General features: G+C 40.1%; 2 protein-coding genes across 2 annotated transcripts; both read left to right on the top strand.

Moving 5' to 3' along the window:
• Positions 1-262: 262 nt before the first annotated feature.
• Positions 263-5,456, top strand: LOC144637097 (chondroitin sulfate synthase 1-like). Its single transcript, XM_078496255.1, has 2 exons — positions 263-997; positions 4,005-5,456. The coding sequence occupies exons 1-2, from the start codon at positions 263-265 to the stop codon at positions 5,454-5,456; spliced, it is 2,187 nt and encodes a 728-aa protein (XP_078352381.1).
• Positions 5,457-9,750: 4,294 nt separating this feature from the next.
• On the top strand, positions 9,751-13,781 carry LOC144637096 (chondroitin sulfate synthase 1-like). The gene is made up of 2 exons (XM_078496254.1): positions 9,751-10,470; positions 12,327-13,781. Exons 1-2 carry the CDS (start codon positions 9,751-9,753, stop codon positions 13,779-13,781), a joined length of 2,175 nt encoding a protein of 724 aa, XP_078352380.1.
• Positions 13,782-14,552: the final 771 nt, after the last annotated feature.

Genomic DNA, 14,552 nt, shown 5'->3' with positions numbered 1-14,552 from the left:
CATTTTTTTTCTCAAAATGCCAGGACATTTCAACACTTGTCCCCGAGTGCGAATCGGCTCTTTGAACGAAAATAATTCTCAAGAGTAACATGCGTAGTCTGAATGGGGACAAAAATGAAGCTAAAGGTATCAAGAAAGTATTAAATATGGCATAATCCCGGGGCATAAATGTCCATAACACAATCGCTTTTTTATAACACATTTCGCTTTTTTACACTATTTGTTCCCCGCCCTTTTAGAGCAAAAACAGCCTTTCCTTCAGATGGAGCGAGCGCTTCGAAAATGCATTTTATTTCTGTCCGGACTGATTGTTGGTTTCCTGATTACGTCGTTTGTGCGGAATAATCGATGTCATTTGATTTATACAAGAATATTTGGACCAAGAACACTGACAAAGCCGCATGAGATTAATCTTGGAAACCGTCAATTTATCTTTGTTGGTGTGATGACAGCTGAGAAATTTTTGGAGACTCGAGCTAAAGCAGTGTTTGATACATGGGGCAGGAACGTTGTGGGTAAATTGAGTTTTTTCCCAAGTTCCGGCGCGACTCCTAAAACGTTTCAAGCGCCAGTGGTCAGTTTACCCGATGTAGATGACTCGTTTCCACCGCTAAAAAAGTCGCTAATGATGGTGAAACACATGTACGATCATCACATCGACGAATACGAATGGTTCATGCGAGCGGACGACGATGTTTACGTTCGAAATGACAAGTTAGAACGCTTCCTACGCTCGTTAAACAGTTCCGATGATATCTACCTGGGGCATGCAGGAATCGGCAAGAAAGAAGAAAGAGGAATGCTTAACTTGTCACCCGGAGAGAACTATTGCATGGGGGGACTGGGTGTGATATTGAGCCAAAGTGTGTTGAGAAAAGTTGGTCCACATCTTGAACATTGTCTTCAAACAGCACCAAAGGCACACATGCATGAAGATATTGAGCTTGGCAATTGTATACGACGTTATGCTGGAGTTTCCTGCACTCAGGCTTTTGAGGTAAGCTGCTAATTATGACTGAGTTTAAAGGCGCGTTTACACGAGCAATTTTTATATGAAAATTTTTATTTGACAATTTTTATTTTCTCCTGTAGATGAGAAAAATTGGTCGATTTTTATGTGACAAATACATTTGTTGACAAGCTGGCATGTTAGCTTTTATGTCCGGGACCGCGGAGACCATTTTGAAGTGGTAGGGCTAAAAAGCTGGCTAAGACAAACAAGCATTAGGTGTCATTTTCCCGCTATTTATCATGCGAAAATTCATAGCGGGGTTCCCGCGCGCGCCGAAGGCGCGCGCGAGCGGAGCATCCATAAGCAAATGGTTATTCATCGAGCCGAGAAATTTTGGGGGTCGCCGCCACCCCCTTACGTACGCACGGATTAGGAACGAGGAGGTTTCCCGCCCGTGGCTAAAGAAAAGAAAGGAAATTATAAAAAGCAAATAAAGCTCGCAGGGCAAGACAAAATGTGGACAACGGGTAAAATTACTCAGCGACACTACACAGCAAAAGATCTGAGAGGTTTATTATCCAACTGCTCTATTTTGTTTGTCTTTTTTCAAGTGTGAGGGAGTCGAAACCTCGATGCGCCTTTACGCAAAAAAATTGTGGCTCTCGTTCAATCGCTACACGGTTAAATTTTAATTTTATTGGTCTCTGGTCGCATATTTCTTAACCGTACAACGAGTGATTGACGTTATTTTCTATCGACTGGGTGATGTGGACGTTAATATAAATAGCTTTTAATATTTTTTAAATCCTGTAATATATATAGTTTTTATACATTTTTATAAAATTGTAATAATACACGTAATTTAGTCCAAGGACTGTTAAGTGTAATAGTTTTTTAATAAACGATACTTCGCTCTTCGGTTAGGTTAGGTCACAACGAAGTTATGATATGAAAACGCAGGAAAATTTGTTGTACGGTGTTTGTCGTGTAGGCTGAATGAGACCGCGAATAAAAAGAGCGACAGAGAACATTCTTTCTCCCAAGATGTCCTCAAAAGTAATCTATATCAGTCCGTGAAATTGTGGAAAACGAAAATTGTTTACGAGGAGACCGAAATAATTGCGAATGATATTCCTTGTGTAAGTCCAGTTTGCTTGTATCTGTTGTTTGCTGTTGAATCTGCGGCTGTCATCATCGAGAATATAATAACTTTAGCAAATGATTGTGTTAAAACGAAGCCAAGCACTACATAGATCAAGTCCGCTGAAGAAAGATACAGGACCCTGATGCAAGATAACCACCTCCTACTGAATTGCTGGGACTGATTTTATGACAGAAAATTTCATGATGTTTTTATTTTCTGAACGCAGTTTCGATAGATTCCGCATGGGCAAGGTTTAGTTTTTTTCCATTAAGGTCTTTTTTAAATAAATGTGGAGCTCCGCTTTTAGGCTTGCCTATAGCTATATATTACATCATCCTTTTCATGAGCCCTAAAATATCAACCCAACCAATAAAGTGGTAGGGCTATAGCCCTACCAGCCCTTCCTGTATGTGTATCTCTGCTGTCCAAGGTCACTAATGGCGCACTAAACTTTGAGCTGCTGACAAATAACTGTTGTTTCATCTACACCATCAAATATATTTGTCACATAATAATTGCCCGTGTAAACCCGGGTTCACTTGAGTGCTGGTAAAATGATAGGCGTACCACAGGCTTACCATCCTTGGTTTGTGAGGTCACAGAATGCCCTCTTGAATATTCAAATTTCTTCACTTATTGCTATTGTTAATATTTAAGCTTCCTAAAAATCTGCTTTTTACGGCTGTGTATTTGTAATAAAATGAAGTTGAAATATTTTCGCATTGTTTCAGTTTTTAAATGACGTTTTCTTGGCGATTTGAAGCGTGCGAGAGCAGGTCCATATGCAAAGTTTTCGACTCGTGTACAGAATTCAATTATTTACACAAGGCGTGCAACTTTGACCTCAAAGAAGCGGGTACCGCCTCTGAAATATAGCTGAAAAAACATACTTTCTTGACTCGCTTTCATCGGAGAACTCGTCCCTTGCAAGAACAGCCTTTGCACTATAGTCTGGCCTAATTTGAGTGCAATCAGTTCGCGCTGTTGTTCCTTTTAAACTAGCTGGAATATTAAATAAGATCGTGAATTTGCCGATCTTCTATGATTTGTACCACCAGCTGGGACTATTTATGCAATTTTCACTGAGTCAAAAGTACTGTCTACGCTCTCCACAGAAAGCAATACATGTTCCACTACTGGGAGTCACGATACCTCATAGTGTCGATGCAGTACTGAGATCATTTGTCATATTTCACGTTTTGCTTTCTCCCATTTTTTCGGCTCCCATGAAACTTATAGTGAACAAAAAAATATTTGTAGAAGCTGATATTTTCTGGAATCTGATGGGGTATAAAAAGGGATCCCTGTCCCTTAACGAATACCAGGATCTTCCATTTTTTATTTCAAAATTTAAGTTTGCAAAAAAACTAAACAGCTTTGATACTCATGCTGAAATAAAGTTTTAGTGTTTTTTATTACATTTTAAGGTTACCAACCAATAGACAAAGTTTGAACGAAAATCTATTGTAAATTCCATTTCGATGAAATGACCTTAAAGCAAGAGAATATTCTCTTGTTAAAAGTAAAATAATCGCAAATAAAGGGGCTATGTCACGCAATTTTAGGCAACTTTGGCACTGACCAACTTGTCGAAGAATTGATTGAAATATCACAATAACGGCTTAAAACTGTTGAAGAACTCAAAAGAAACACAGAAAGGCCAAAAAGGGGCATGGGTGGGCAAAATTCGAGAAGATTAAAACGGATTGCGTTCGGGTAAACTTGAAAAACTTCGGCCCGACTTTTTTCAAGTTTATCTCAAATTGTGTGAAAGTGTCATTTAAAATGCACGAAAATCATCCTTGTTTGTTATGTTGCTGTGATTTTGTCAATAAAAAACTTTTGCTCTGCCAATTTGAGGCTTAGAGCTCCTAATTAATTAATTATCTGGCCTATTGCTTCTTTCAGATGAGTACTATTTTCGTTCACCATAACACTGGTAATGGATCAATGTTTAAAGGTGACCTGAACACAAAGATCATTAATGAAGCCATTACTCTTCACCCTGTTAAACAACCTGCCTACATGTACCGACTCCACTCGCACTTTATGAACGAACGCATTCAAGATCTTCAACACAAAGCAGTTAAGCTCCAACGGGTTTTAAGGAACATGGATCGACTGCTTCAAGCAAATGGCAACGAACTCTCTCTTCAAGAGAAACGAAGCCTTCAGGATGAAAGAGATTTCCATCATCAGTTGGCCATAAATAACATTGAAAAATGGGACATGTTTACGACAAAATCGTTTTCCACTGAAACTAGTTTAAAATCACCCAACAGAGCATTCAAGATTGAAGTAAACAATTTACTGGAGAACACAAAGGAACTTGTAGATGAAGAAGCTAGGAAGAATCAAAATATTAAAAAGCTGAAGGTTCAGAAATTAAATCATGGCTATAGGCGTATTCATCCGCTATACGGCTTACAACAAATCGTAGAAGTAACAGTCAACGGAAAGATACAACTCAATAACCCAATTGGTGGCAGGAGATTTACTTATCCCTCACAAAGAAGACGCTTTTTTACCCAACAGCCGTTTGGAAACTTGGTATACAAAACTGAGCCCGTTGACGACATGCCCCCTTATGTACACTTTATTGTCCCCTTGGCTGAGCGTCTGGAAACGTTTCGACGTTTCATGAAGAATTTTGAATTGGTCTGCCTCAAAATACTTCAGAGAGTTAAGCTGGTAGTCGCATATTCTTCCTTTGTGTCTTCTCCTCATGAACACAAAGTTATAATGAAGGAATATCAAGATAAATACCCCCAAGCAGAGCTTATATGGCTTGATGTTTCGGGTAACTTTTCCCGCGGGACAGCCCTTTCTCTCGCAGCCGATAAATTTGATCAAACAGCTCTGTTATTCTTGTGTGATGTTGACTTGATCTTTAACTCGGAGTTTATTGATCGCTGCCGAATGAACACGGCGCTCGGTAAACGAGTTTACTTTCCAATAATGTTTAGTCAGTTTGATCCTGATTTAACATACAAAAACAAAATCAAGCCAGGCACGCACTTTACCATTAACAAAGATGCAGGAATTTGGAGGTCATACTCGTACGGACCCGCGTGTATTTACCATCAAGATTTGGATGCTGTTGGAGGGTTTGACACCAGCATTAAAGGCTGGGGATTGGAAGACGTGGATCTGTATGAGAGATTTGTAAACCACATAGATATTGAGGTGTTTCGCGCAGCGGATCCTGGTCTAATACATGTTTATCATCGCGTAAACTGTGATCCAAACCTTCCAGCTCGAAAACTGTTTATGTGCCAAGGTTCAAAAGCCTCTGGACGAGCCTCTCAAGAGTCACTTATCAGAGCTATGCTCTCCTTTCAGAATGTAATACATAATTAAAAAAAGAAGCTGTAATTTAGTTCAAGCAGTTAAATGGAGCCAATCGAACATAACCTGACTATAGATTGACAGTTCTAAAATCAAGTAGGTAGCTTTCTCGGAACTCGGCACAGAAATGACGTTTTTGAGTGAATGCTCTACAAACTCTTCATGGTTTAATTTGTAAGGCAATAATAATAATTATAATAAGTGATTTAGTGACAAACAGCAGACCTGTACGCATGCGCATTACGCGCCTTGTACTTCTATTGGAATTGAAAGCGACCATTCTCGACCCTAGACTTTCTCTTATAGAATGGGCGAGTCAGTCACGTACAAGTGAAAAGTTCTGGGATCTAAAAAAATTAAGCGACTCAAGTTTAGAAAAACGTAGAAAAATAGCCATGTGTGTCGCGTCGTTTGATCTAGCCCATTTCAGCGAAAGAAGATATGTTATTGCAAATCAGGCAAAGAGAAAATGAAAATAAGTCAGTGATGTTTTTGAGTACAAAGAGAAAATGAGCTTGTTAATGGAAAACCGAGTAAAGCGACAAATATATATTTTGTAGTGGTTTGCTTATTTTACAAGCAGTATGTACAATAATGACCTGTGCTGTAAAACAGGAGGACAAAACGGAGCTGTTCCACAGAAAAGCTGTTCTTCATGCACTTCCCAGCTGGCCGAGAAAACGCACGATTTCTAACGAACCAGTCATTAGATTTTTATGAAATTTTACATGGTTATACTTTAGAAAGCAAGAAAACTGCTGATTACAAAAAACACGGCCAGCCAGATGGGTTGAATTTTTTTTCTCAGCCAGCTGGAAAGTGCATGAAGAACAGCTTTTCTGTGGAAAGAAATATTGAAGGCGCCGCGTATATATGTAATGCGTGAGATACCGTCTAAGATTAGTTATACGAGCTTGTACGTTATTCAGCGCAAGGTATCGCGTCCTACATTTTTAGTTTGTTTTGTGGGTATAGAGCAGTTTTCAGTTGAGTGTCGTAAAACCAAAACCAAAGTTATCACTCTGCCCAATCACAAATTAAGGACGCAAACTATCCAGTAAACCAATCAAAACTCGAAGCAAATACATGTAGCTGACGCGAAGCGCGGGAAAACGTGCGCGAGCGAGTCACGATTGGTTTTGGTTTTAGTTCTGATTGGACGAGAAAGTGGCGCGAGATTTTTAAACCAATCACTGAGCGTAGCAATGCAAAACCAAAGCAAACGCAAATTACTTTCGACACTCAAGTGAAAACCCCTCTATTTCATAATAATAAATACGGTACCCAGGTTTTTTTAGATGTGTAATCTGTGTAATGTATTCGTTAAATGTTCGCATACACCTAATTGTAATAACGTTGTCATAGGAAAAAGCAAAAAAGAAGAAAAGTAAATAGGAATAAATTGGCGTAGTTTCATAACTGGTAGCATTACAGAAAACTCACCAGTATTATCTGCACACTTTGAGTCCACTCTTTTTATGCTGCAACAAAATAAATTGATATATTCGTAGTTTGGAGGCATTTTAAGGCCATCTTTTCGAATAAATTTCATGCATGCGCATTATTAATTCCCATTTGACTATTTTGTATTGGACTTTTTCACTTTTTTCTACGACAACCCTATTGCAATTAGGTGTATACTTGAATTAAAAATTTTCCAATCAAAATGGAGTCACTTCTTGCATCTGGGGATGTTGAAGGAATCAGAAAGTTGGAAACTGAATAGACTTAATAACCCGGTAGAAAATGAGTGATTTAATTAATTATGTCGCTTAAACATGCGTTTAAGTACAATGGTTCATGCGAACGAACGACGATGTTTATGTCCATAACAAAACATGAGCACACCTAGCTAGCAGGGTTTTAGAGTGGTTTTCAATAATGACAGTGGTAATGCATTTATTGAGCACATTTTTCATGCCTGATATGTTCAAATACGCTTTACAATTCAAATCTTGGGAGAAATTGGCCGGGGGGGGGGGGGGAGGCTCGCATATGAAAGTGACGGGGATGCTCGTCGTCTCGCTTAGAGGTGTAAATTTCGGATTCTTGGTCTCACTTAGTGTGTTCCGGGCAAAACACCAATATTTTTAGCCATAATGGTCTCATTAAGGTTTACACACGAATAAATATTCAAATATAAATTATATTCTTAGTTTTTTGGTATCTTTTAGGGATCAAGAAAAGCTTGAGTCACACCCAGATTGATCTCTTTTAGGGGTACTTTTCAAAATTTCCGACGAGCATCCCCGTCCGTTTCATATAGGATTCCCCCCCCCCCCCCGGGAGACATCGGGAGTTAGCGTGTAAAGTACGCTCAATTACCAGCCGCTGTTCGGGGAATGAGCCTGCGCTCCTCCAAAGACCGGACTCGAGAGAGCAGCGGAAATCTCCTATGACGGCCGCTATCTCGCCCCACCCACCCACCCACCCACCCACCCAGGGACTACGTACCTAATTCTGCCCAATAACGTGATCATCTTAACTAAGACGAGTTTCATATAGGAAATAGTTTGAGTCATGTTTCTTAACGAACGGCCTGCATGATCGTACAAGTTGGTGGTCAGGAGACACCTCTTCATACGTCAGTCGGACGACCAGGGTTCGACGCCACCACGCTGCACTTTATATTTAACATTTTCGTTTGTACTCTTTGATAAAATTCGAAAAAAACAACAACAAAGCACGGACCGGCTTCGTCTCTGCCTCTTAAACCGAAGTGTAAGGACAAAAACCCCCAGACAGTTCTTTGAAGTGCAACTGGATTGGAGTCGCCAAATTCTCCCGCTTCAAAAAGAGCATCTTCGTCGTCTTGATCAATCGCCTGAGCGGATTGCAGGTTGTTGTTTCCTTCGCCGTACTAGCACTTCGCAGCTAGTACTTTTGGATCTCGATTTTTCAAACTCATTGTCGTTGAGTATGTTGAATGGATATTTCCTCTCAGGTATCGCTGAATGCTGCGCTGAAAATTGGAAATTGGCGCTGGCCTGTTACTCTTCTCCATTTTTTGCTGCGTGTGCTTATAAAAAATTCGCTGCGTGAAAAATTTGGATGGAAAGTTGGTCAAGCTCAGAACCAGGTAGGCTTTCAATTCTTTCATTTGTCGTACCATTACCTTCCATGTAGCGGAGAAGAGTGTTCATATTAGTAGCCGTCTTCTTATTTGTGTTTATACTTTTCTGTTCGTTTATAAAATAGTCTATGGCCTCTGGCTTTCGGTGATGCGTGTTTCAATTTCTACAACACAAGTTTCATGATTTTTTGCATAATGCGTTAAAAATTCGCTTGGTGAATATACGTTTTCTTCGTCCATGTTGTAAGCTCTGTAAAATATCAATCTGTTAGGTAGTTTTTTTTGCGAAGAATGAGAGTGTGTACACGTTTTCTTTGTGCAGGTTTAGTTGCAAATTATGAATTTGCCGGATTTCGAAAAAAGATACACGACTTGGATCGTTTTCATGGAAACGGTCCGTATGGCAAAATCCCGACGAAGAAAGAACCAATCACAGAACGCTCTGATTTACCTAGGACTGGGATTGCCATATAATAATCATTGTTGTCATGTGATCATTTTTGTGAAGTTTAGCAAAACTCTACTAACATTGTCTACCAAACGAATTTTTACTTTCAAAACCCTCACCCTCAGGCTAAAAAACTACATCGAGCCTCCTTATGTGTTACAAGCGAGATGTAGTCAAATATAGCAAAGACTTCTTGCAGTCTGTATTTCTATCAAAATCACTAAGTCCACTAAGGGAGTGAGGGGCCAGGGTTTTAAATGCGAGAAGGGATTGGGGCAAGACAAGTGTACGTGAGGTTTTTTCTCGTCTCGTCTCGCCCCAAGCCCCTTCTAGTCCATGCTGCCTTTTAGCGTGCTCGCTCCCGATTTGAAACCGCGCGCTCGTCGGGTCGGGCACTACGAGAAAAGACCGACTACAAGTAGTCTAAATATAGCAAAGCATTATTCTCAATGTCTAAATCACTCGCCAAAGCTTGAATCATCTTGCATGTTTTTATCCACAGAAAGTATGTAAATTATTGTTTTTTTCAGACCGTTTGATGTTCTCAAGAGAATTGTTCCTTTATCTATCTGAAATTAATTGTCTTGTTTGCATGTTGATGTATTTGAATTTGAAAGAAATAATTCTCAAGGGTAATATGAATATTCCGAATTAGGTAAAAAACGACACTATTCAATGTGGCATAAACGTGTTTAACACATATCGCTTGTCGTTTGGTACCTCTATAAATTCTTTTACACTATTTGTTTCCCGCCTTTTTAGAGCAAAGACAGCCTTTTCTTCAGATGGAGCAAGTGCTTCGAACATTTCTATTATTTCTGTCCGGATTGATTATTGGCTTCCAGATTACGACGTTTGTGCAGCACAATCGATGCCATTTGATTTATAAAAGCAAATTAATATTTGGACCAAGAACACCGATTCTTGAAAACCGTCAATTTATCTTTGTTGGTGTGATGACAGCTGAGCAATTTCTAGAGACTCGAGCTAAAGCAGTGTTTGATACATGGGGCAGGAACGTTTCCGGAAAACTGATGTTTTTTTCAAGCTCGGGTGAAACTACGTTAGAAGCGCCAGTGGTCAGTTTACCCGGCGTAGATGACTCGCAGTATCCACCACTGAAAAAGTCGCTAATGATGGTTAAATACATGTACGATCATCACATCGACGGGTATGAATGGTTCATGCGAGCGGACGACGATGTTTACGTCCGAAATGACAAGTTATTACGCTTCCTACGTTCGTTAAACAGTTCCGATGATATCCACCTGGGACATGCAGGAATCGGCAAGAAGGAAGAAAGAGAAATGCTTAACTTGTCGCCCGGAGAGAATTATTGCATGGGGGGTCCGGGTGTGATATTGAGTCAAAGTGTTTTGAGAAAGGTTGGTCCACATCTTGAACATTGTCTTCAAACAGCACCAAAATTACACATGCATGAAGATATTGAGCTTGGCAAATGTATACGACGTTATGCTGGAGTTTCCTGCACTTGGTCTCATGAGGTAAGCTGCTAATTATAACAAGTTTAAGGTACTTTGAACGCACTGCCTGAGCTTTATATGAGTGTCGGTAATATTTGTAAAACCCCGTCCGAACACTAAAAACTCGTTCAATTTCTCATGTGATAAATCTTTTAAGTTATGTCGATACGTATATCGGTTAAAGTATAAGTTTACGTGCGCAAAACGTCTGAAAATCATTAAGTTTGTTTTTTGTTCACACAAGTTCAGAGATGGTTTACGTATCGTTTACGCCTGTCCTCACGAAAACGATAAACGGATATGAAAAACACTCAATAGAGAGGTTAAGGATGACGTTTATTTTTCCTGCAAACGGCAAAAATTCAACTTCTGTCGTCTGCTGTTTGGCGTTTGTAGGCGGAAATGAGTAGTTTTCTGTTTGTTGTGAATGTGGAATTTTTTCCCTATTTTTATGAGGGATTTATTTTAGAATTCGATAAAAAGGTAGCAAAATGAAAGGCAAGCTCGCGTTTGCCGTTTGCTGTATAACGTCAAGCTTAATCTCTCTATTATCTTTCCAACAAGGACGGCTGGGTACAAGACTGTCATTGAGCATGCGTAAATTAATTGATGTGAAGTCAGCGTTAACAAATGCATTCGTTTATGTCTGTCCACCCAAGAGTATGCATGAGATTTTGCTCCGTTTCCAAACTTGTTTACAAAAACTTTAATGTCGTTTAAGTGCGGACAAAAGGCGAAAATGTATAAAAAGTATTCGTTTACAGTCGTACCATGTGCACAAGGCGGGGGGGGGGGGGACTCCCATATAAAAGAGACGGGGAAGACCGACGTTTCGCTAATGGGGGAAAAATGAAGTATTTTGCATGGTCTCACTAAGCTAAAAGTGTTCAGGGCAAAAAGCGAACACTTCTTCTAGCCGTTAAGGTCTTGGTTGGCTTTGCAGGTGAAGAACTGAAAACCGCCGTTAGCTGTGTTGGATATGCATGGAATTAAGATGGTTTCCGCCCAACATTCGAGCAATACAGGCAAAAATAAAGTTACTAAAGAGACCTCTTAGCATGGTAACAGTTTAAGTACAGCTTGCAAAAACCTGCCAAAACTTTAGCACTCAAGTTGACCCCGCGAGAGAAAAATGGATTTGAAATTATCTATATTTCAGTTAAAACGGACGTTTCACGCCAGTTCAAATCAAAATGGCGGGCGTTTTAAACATTTGTACGAATGAATGCTTTGGAATTTAATTACACGGTTACTAAGACAAACGAATTTCAGTAAGATCTTTTAAATGGTATACAAAATTTTGCGGTGCTATGAGCAGATTTTTGGTACTTAATTTTTGTACTCATTGTTCGAACTTTCAGCAGAATCCGTCTAAAATCTTTTTATCATCATCAATACTCGTCGCGCCAGTAGGCGCATAAGGCCGTCATTGTCCACGTTTCTGGTTTCTGTAACACTTCTGTTTTTTTTTTTATGGGGTAGGGTTGTTAACCCTACGCCCAACCCCCAACCTGGAGGACCAGGGGGGGGGGGGTAACTCTTTGTCTGGTCTCTACCCTTCGACCTGTTCGGCATGGGTGGCCCTACCAGGAGTACAAGACTCCAGCCGACATAGCTCTAGGGGTCATTGAGACACGCAAACCGCTCCACCACGATAAGGTGGAGACCCCATTCGAAATTTTTTAGGAGTCACAATTAAGCTTAAATTAAGCCATGCCCAGATTGGTCTCCTTTAGAGGTTTAGTTCAAATATTTCGCCGAGCATCCCCGTCCTTTTTTATGGGAGTCATTTTATTTTAAAAAAATCAACCAACAGGAAAAGTTTGAACAAAAACTGTCAGATTGTGATTAAGTATTTGGCTTATTATTTCTTTCAGATGAATACACTTTTCTTTCATCAATACACTGGTAATGGATCAATGTTTAGAGGTGACCTGAACACAAAGACCATTAATGAAGCCATTACTCTTCACCCAATTAAACAACCTGCCTACATGTACCGCCTTCACTCGCACTTTATGAGCGAACGCATTCAAGATCTTCAACATAAAGCAGTAAAGCTCCAACGGGTTTTAAGGAACATGGATCGACTGCTTCAAGCAAATAGCAACGAACTCTCTCTTCAAGAGAAACGAAGCCTTCAGGATGAACGAAATCTCTATAATCCGTTGGCATTAAATAACACTGAAAAATGGGACATGTTTACCGGTTCTAAATCGATTTCCACTGATACTGGTTTAGAACCACCCCACAGAGCAGTGAAGAATGAAATCAACATTTTACTGGAGAAAACAAAGGAGCTTGTAAATGAAGAAGCTAGGAAAAATCAAAATATTAAAAAGCTGAAGGTCCAGAAATTAAAACATGGCTATAGACGTATTCACCCTCTATATGGCGTACAACAAATCGTAGAAGTATTAGTCAACGGAAAGATACAACGCAATAACCCATATGGTGAAACGAAAATTTATTACACTTCACAAAGAAGACGCCTGTATACCCAACAGCCATTTGGAAACTTGGTATACAAAACTGAGCCCGTTGACAGCATGCCCCCTTATGTACACTTTATTGTCCCCTTGGCAGAGCGTCTGGAAACGTTTCGACGTTTCATGAAGAATTTTGAATTGGTCTGCCTTAAAACACTTCAGAGAGTTAAGCTGGTAGTCGCATATTCTTCCCATGTGTCTTCTTCCCATGAACACAAAGTTATAATGAAGGAATATCAAGATAAATACCCCGAAGCAGTGCTTATATGGCTTGACGTTGCGGGTAACTTTTCCCGCGGGATAGCCCTTTCTCTCGCAGCCGATAAATTTGATCAAACAGCTCTGTTATTCTTGTGTGATGTTGACTTGATCTTTAACTCGGAGTTTATTGATCGCTGCCGAATGAACACGGCGCTCGGTAAACGAGTTTACTTTCCAATAATGTTCAGTCAGTTTGATCCTGATTTAACATACAAAAACAAAATCAAGCCAGACACGCACTTTACCATTAACAAAGATGCAGGAATTTGGAGGTGGTACTCTTACGGACCCGCGTGTATTTACCATCAAGATTTGGATTCTGTTGGAGGGTTTGACACAAGCATTAAAGGCTGGGGATTGGAAGATGTGGATCTGTATGAGAAATTTGCAAACCACATAGATATTGAGGTGTTTCGCGCAGCGGATCCTGGTCTAATACATATTTATCATCGCGTAAACTGTGATCCAAACCTTCCAGCTCGACAACTGTTTATGTGCCAAGGTTCAAAAGCCTCTGGACGAGCCTCTCAAAAGTCGATAGTCAAAGCTATGCTTTCTTTTCAGAATGTTACACACGGCTAAAGTGTATAAACTGTTAGCTACTGTTATTTTGTCCAACTTGCTTGAGAGTCAATCGAACATTTTTTCAGTGGACGTTCTATACACTCTCTGTAGTTTAATTTGTTCGGATATAGGATCAAAGTTATGTCGGTAGATTTCAATGTCGGTAGATCGGTGCATTGTTGGCTCTCGAACACTTCTCTTTTGCGCATGACTGTGGCCATCATTCACGTGGAAAAGACAAGAACTCAGGGGTCGAAAATAAACGTAGTGTTTATCATTAGGATGGCACGCATGCATATTAAGCACCTGGTAATTCTGAGCCATTCTCGACCCCAGACATTCGCTTTCAAGACTAAGCAAGACTCGATTTGGTCATCATGGTCATGTGCTAAAATTGTCTGGGGTCTGAAATTAGGCCAAAGCTACCCTTTTGTCGTTTACAGTCAACTCTCGTTATAGCGGACACACTCGGGGCGTCGTTTAGTGTCCGTTATAGCGAGAGTCCGTAATAGCGGGAGCCATTTCCAGTTCAACCTCTTTTGCCGGGGATCTGGATTTTGTCCGTAATAGCAAGTGTCTGCAATAGTGGGGTGTCCGCAAGGTGAGAGTTGACTGTAAAGTAGAAAAATATCAATGGGTGCCACGTCCTTTGAATGTACTTCAAGTCAGCAGAATCGAGTCAAAAAGGTAAAACTATTTTTTTTATTGCGCATTAACTTGAAACAAGTACCTGGAATTCGTTAGAAGGTGCAAGTGTTTGTCAGTCCAGGCACGACGTGAGTGCACAAT

The sequence above is a fragment of the Oculina patagonica genome, chromosome 13 (assembly GCF_052425735.1).
Source record: "Oculina patagonica isolate OP01 chromosome 13, crgOcupat, whole genome shotgun sequence".
NCBI classification, from domain to species: Eukaryota; Metazoa; Cnidaria; class Anthozoa; order Scleractinia; family Oculinidae; genus Oculina; species Oculina patagonica.
This window is presented reverse-complemented; position numbering and strand designations above follow the sequence as displayed.

Excerpts from the sequence above, each read along its gene's own strand:
- LOC144637097 (XM_078496255.1), top strand. The coding sequence starts at position 263 with ATGGAGCGAGCGCTTCGAAAATGCATTTTATTTCTGTCCGGACTGATT. Across the intron at positions 998-4,004 it reads CCTGCACTCAGGCTTTTGAG|ATGAGTACTATTTTCGTTCA; the intron begins GTAAGCTGCTAA and ends TGCTTCTTTCAG.
- LOC144637096 (XM_078496254.1), top strand. The coding sequence starts at position 9,751 with ATGGAGCAAGTGCTTCGAACATTTCTATTATTTCTGTCCGGATTGATT. Across the intron at positions 10,471-12,326 it reads CCTGCACTTGGTCTCATGAG|ATGAATACACTTTTCTTTCA; the intron begins GTAAGCTGCTAA and ends TATTTCTTTCAG.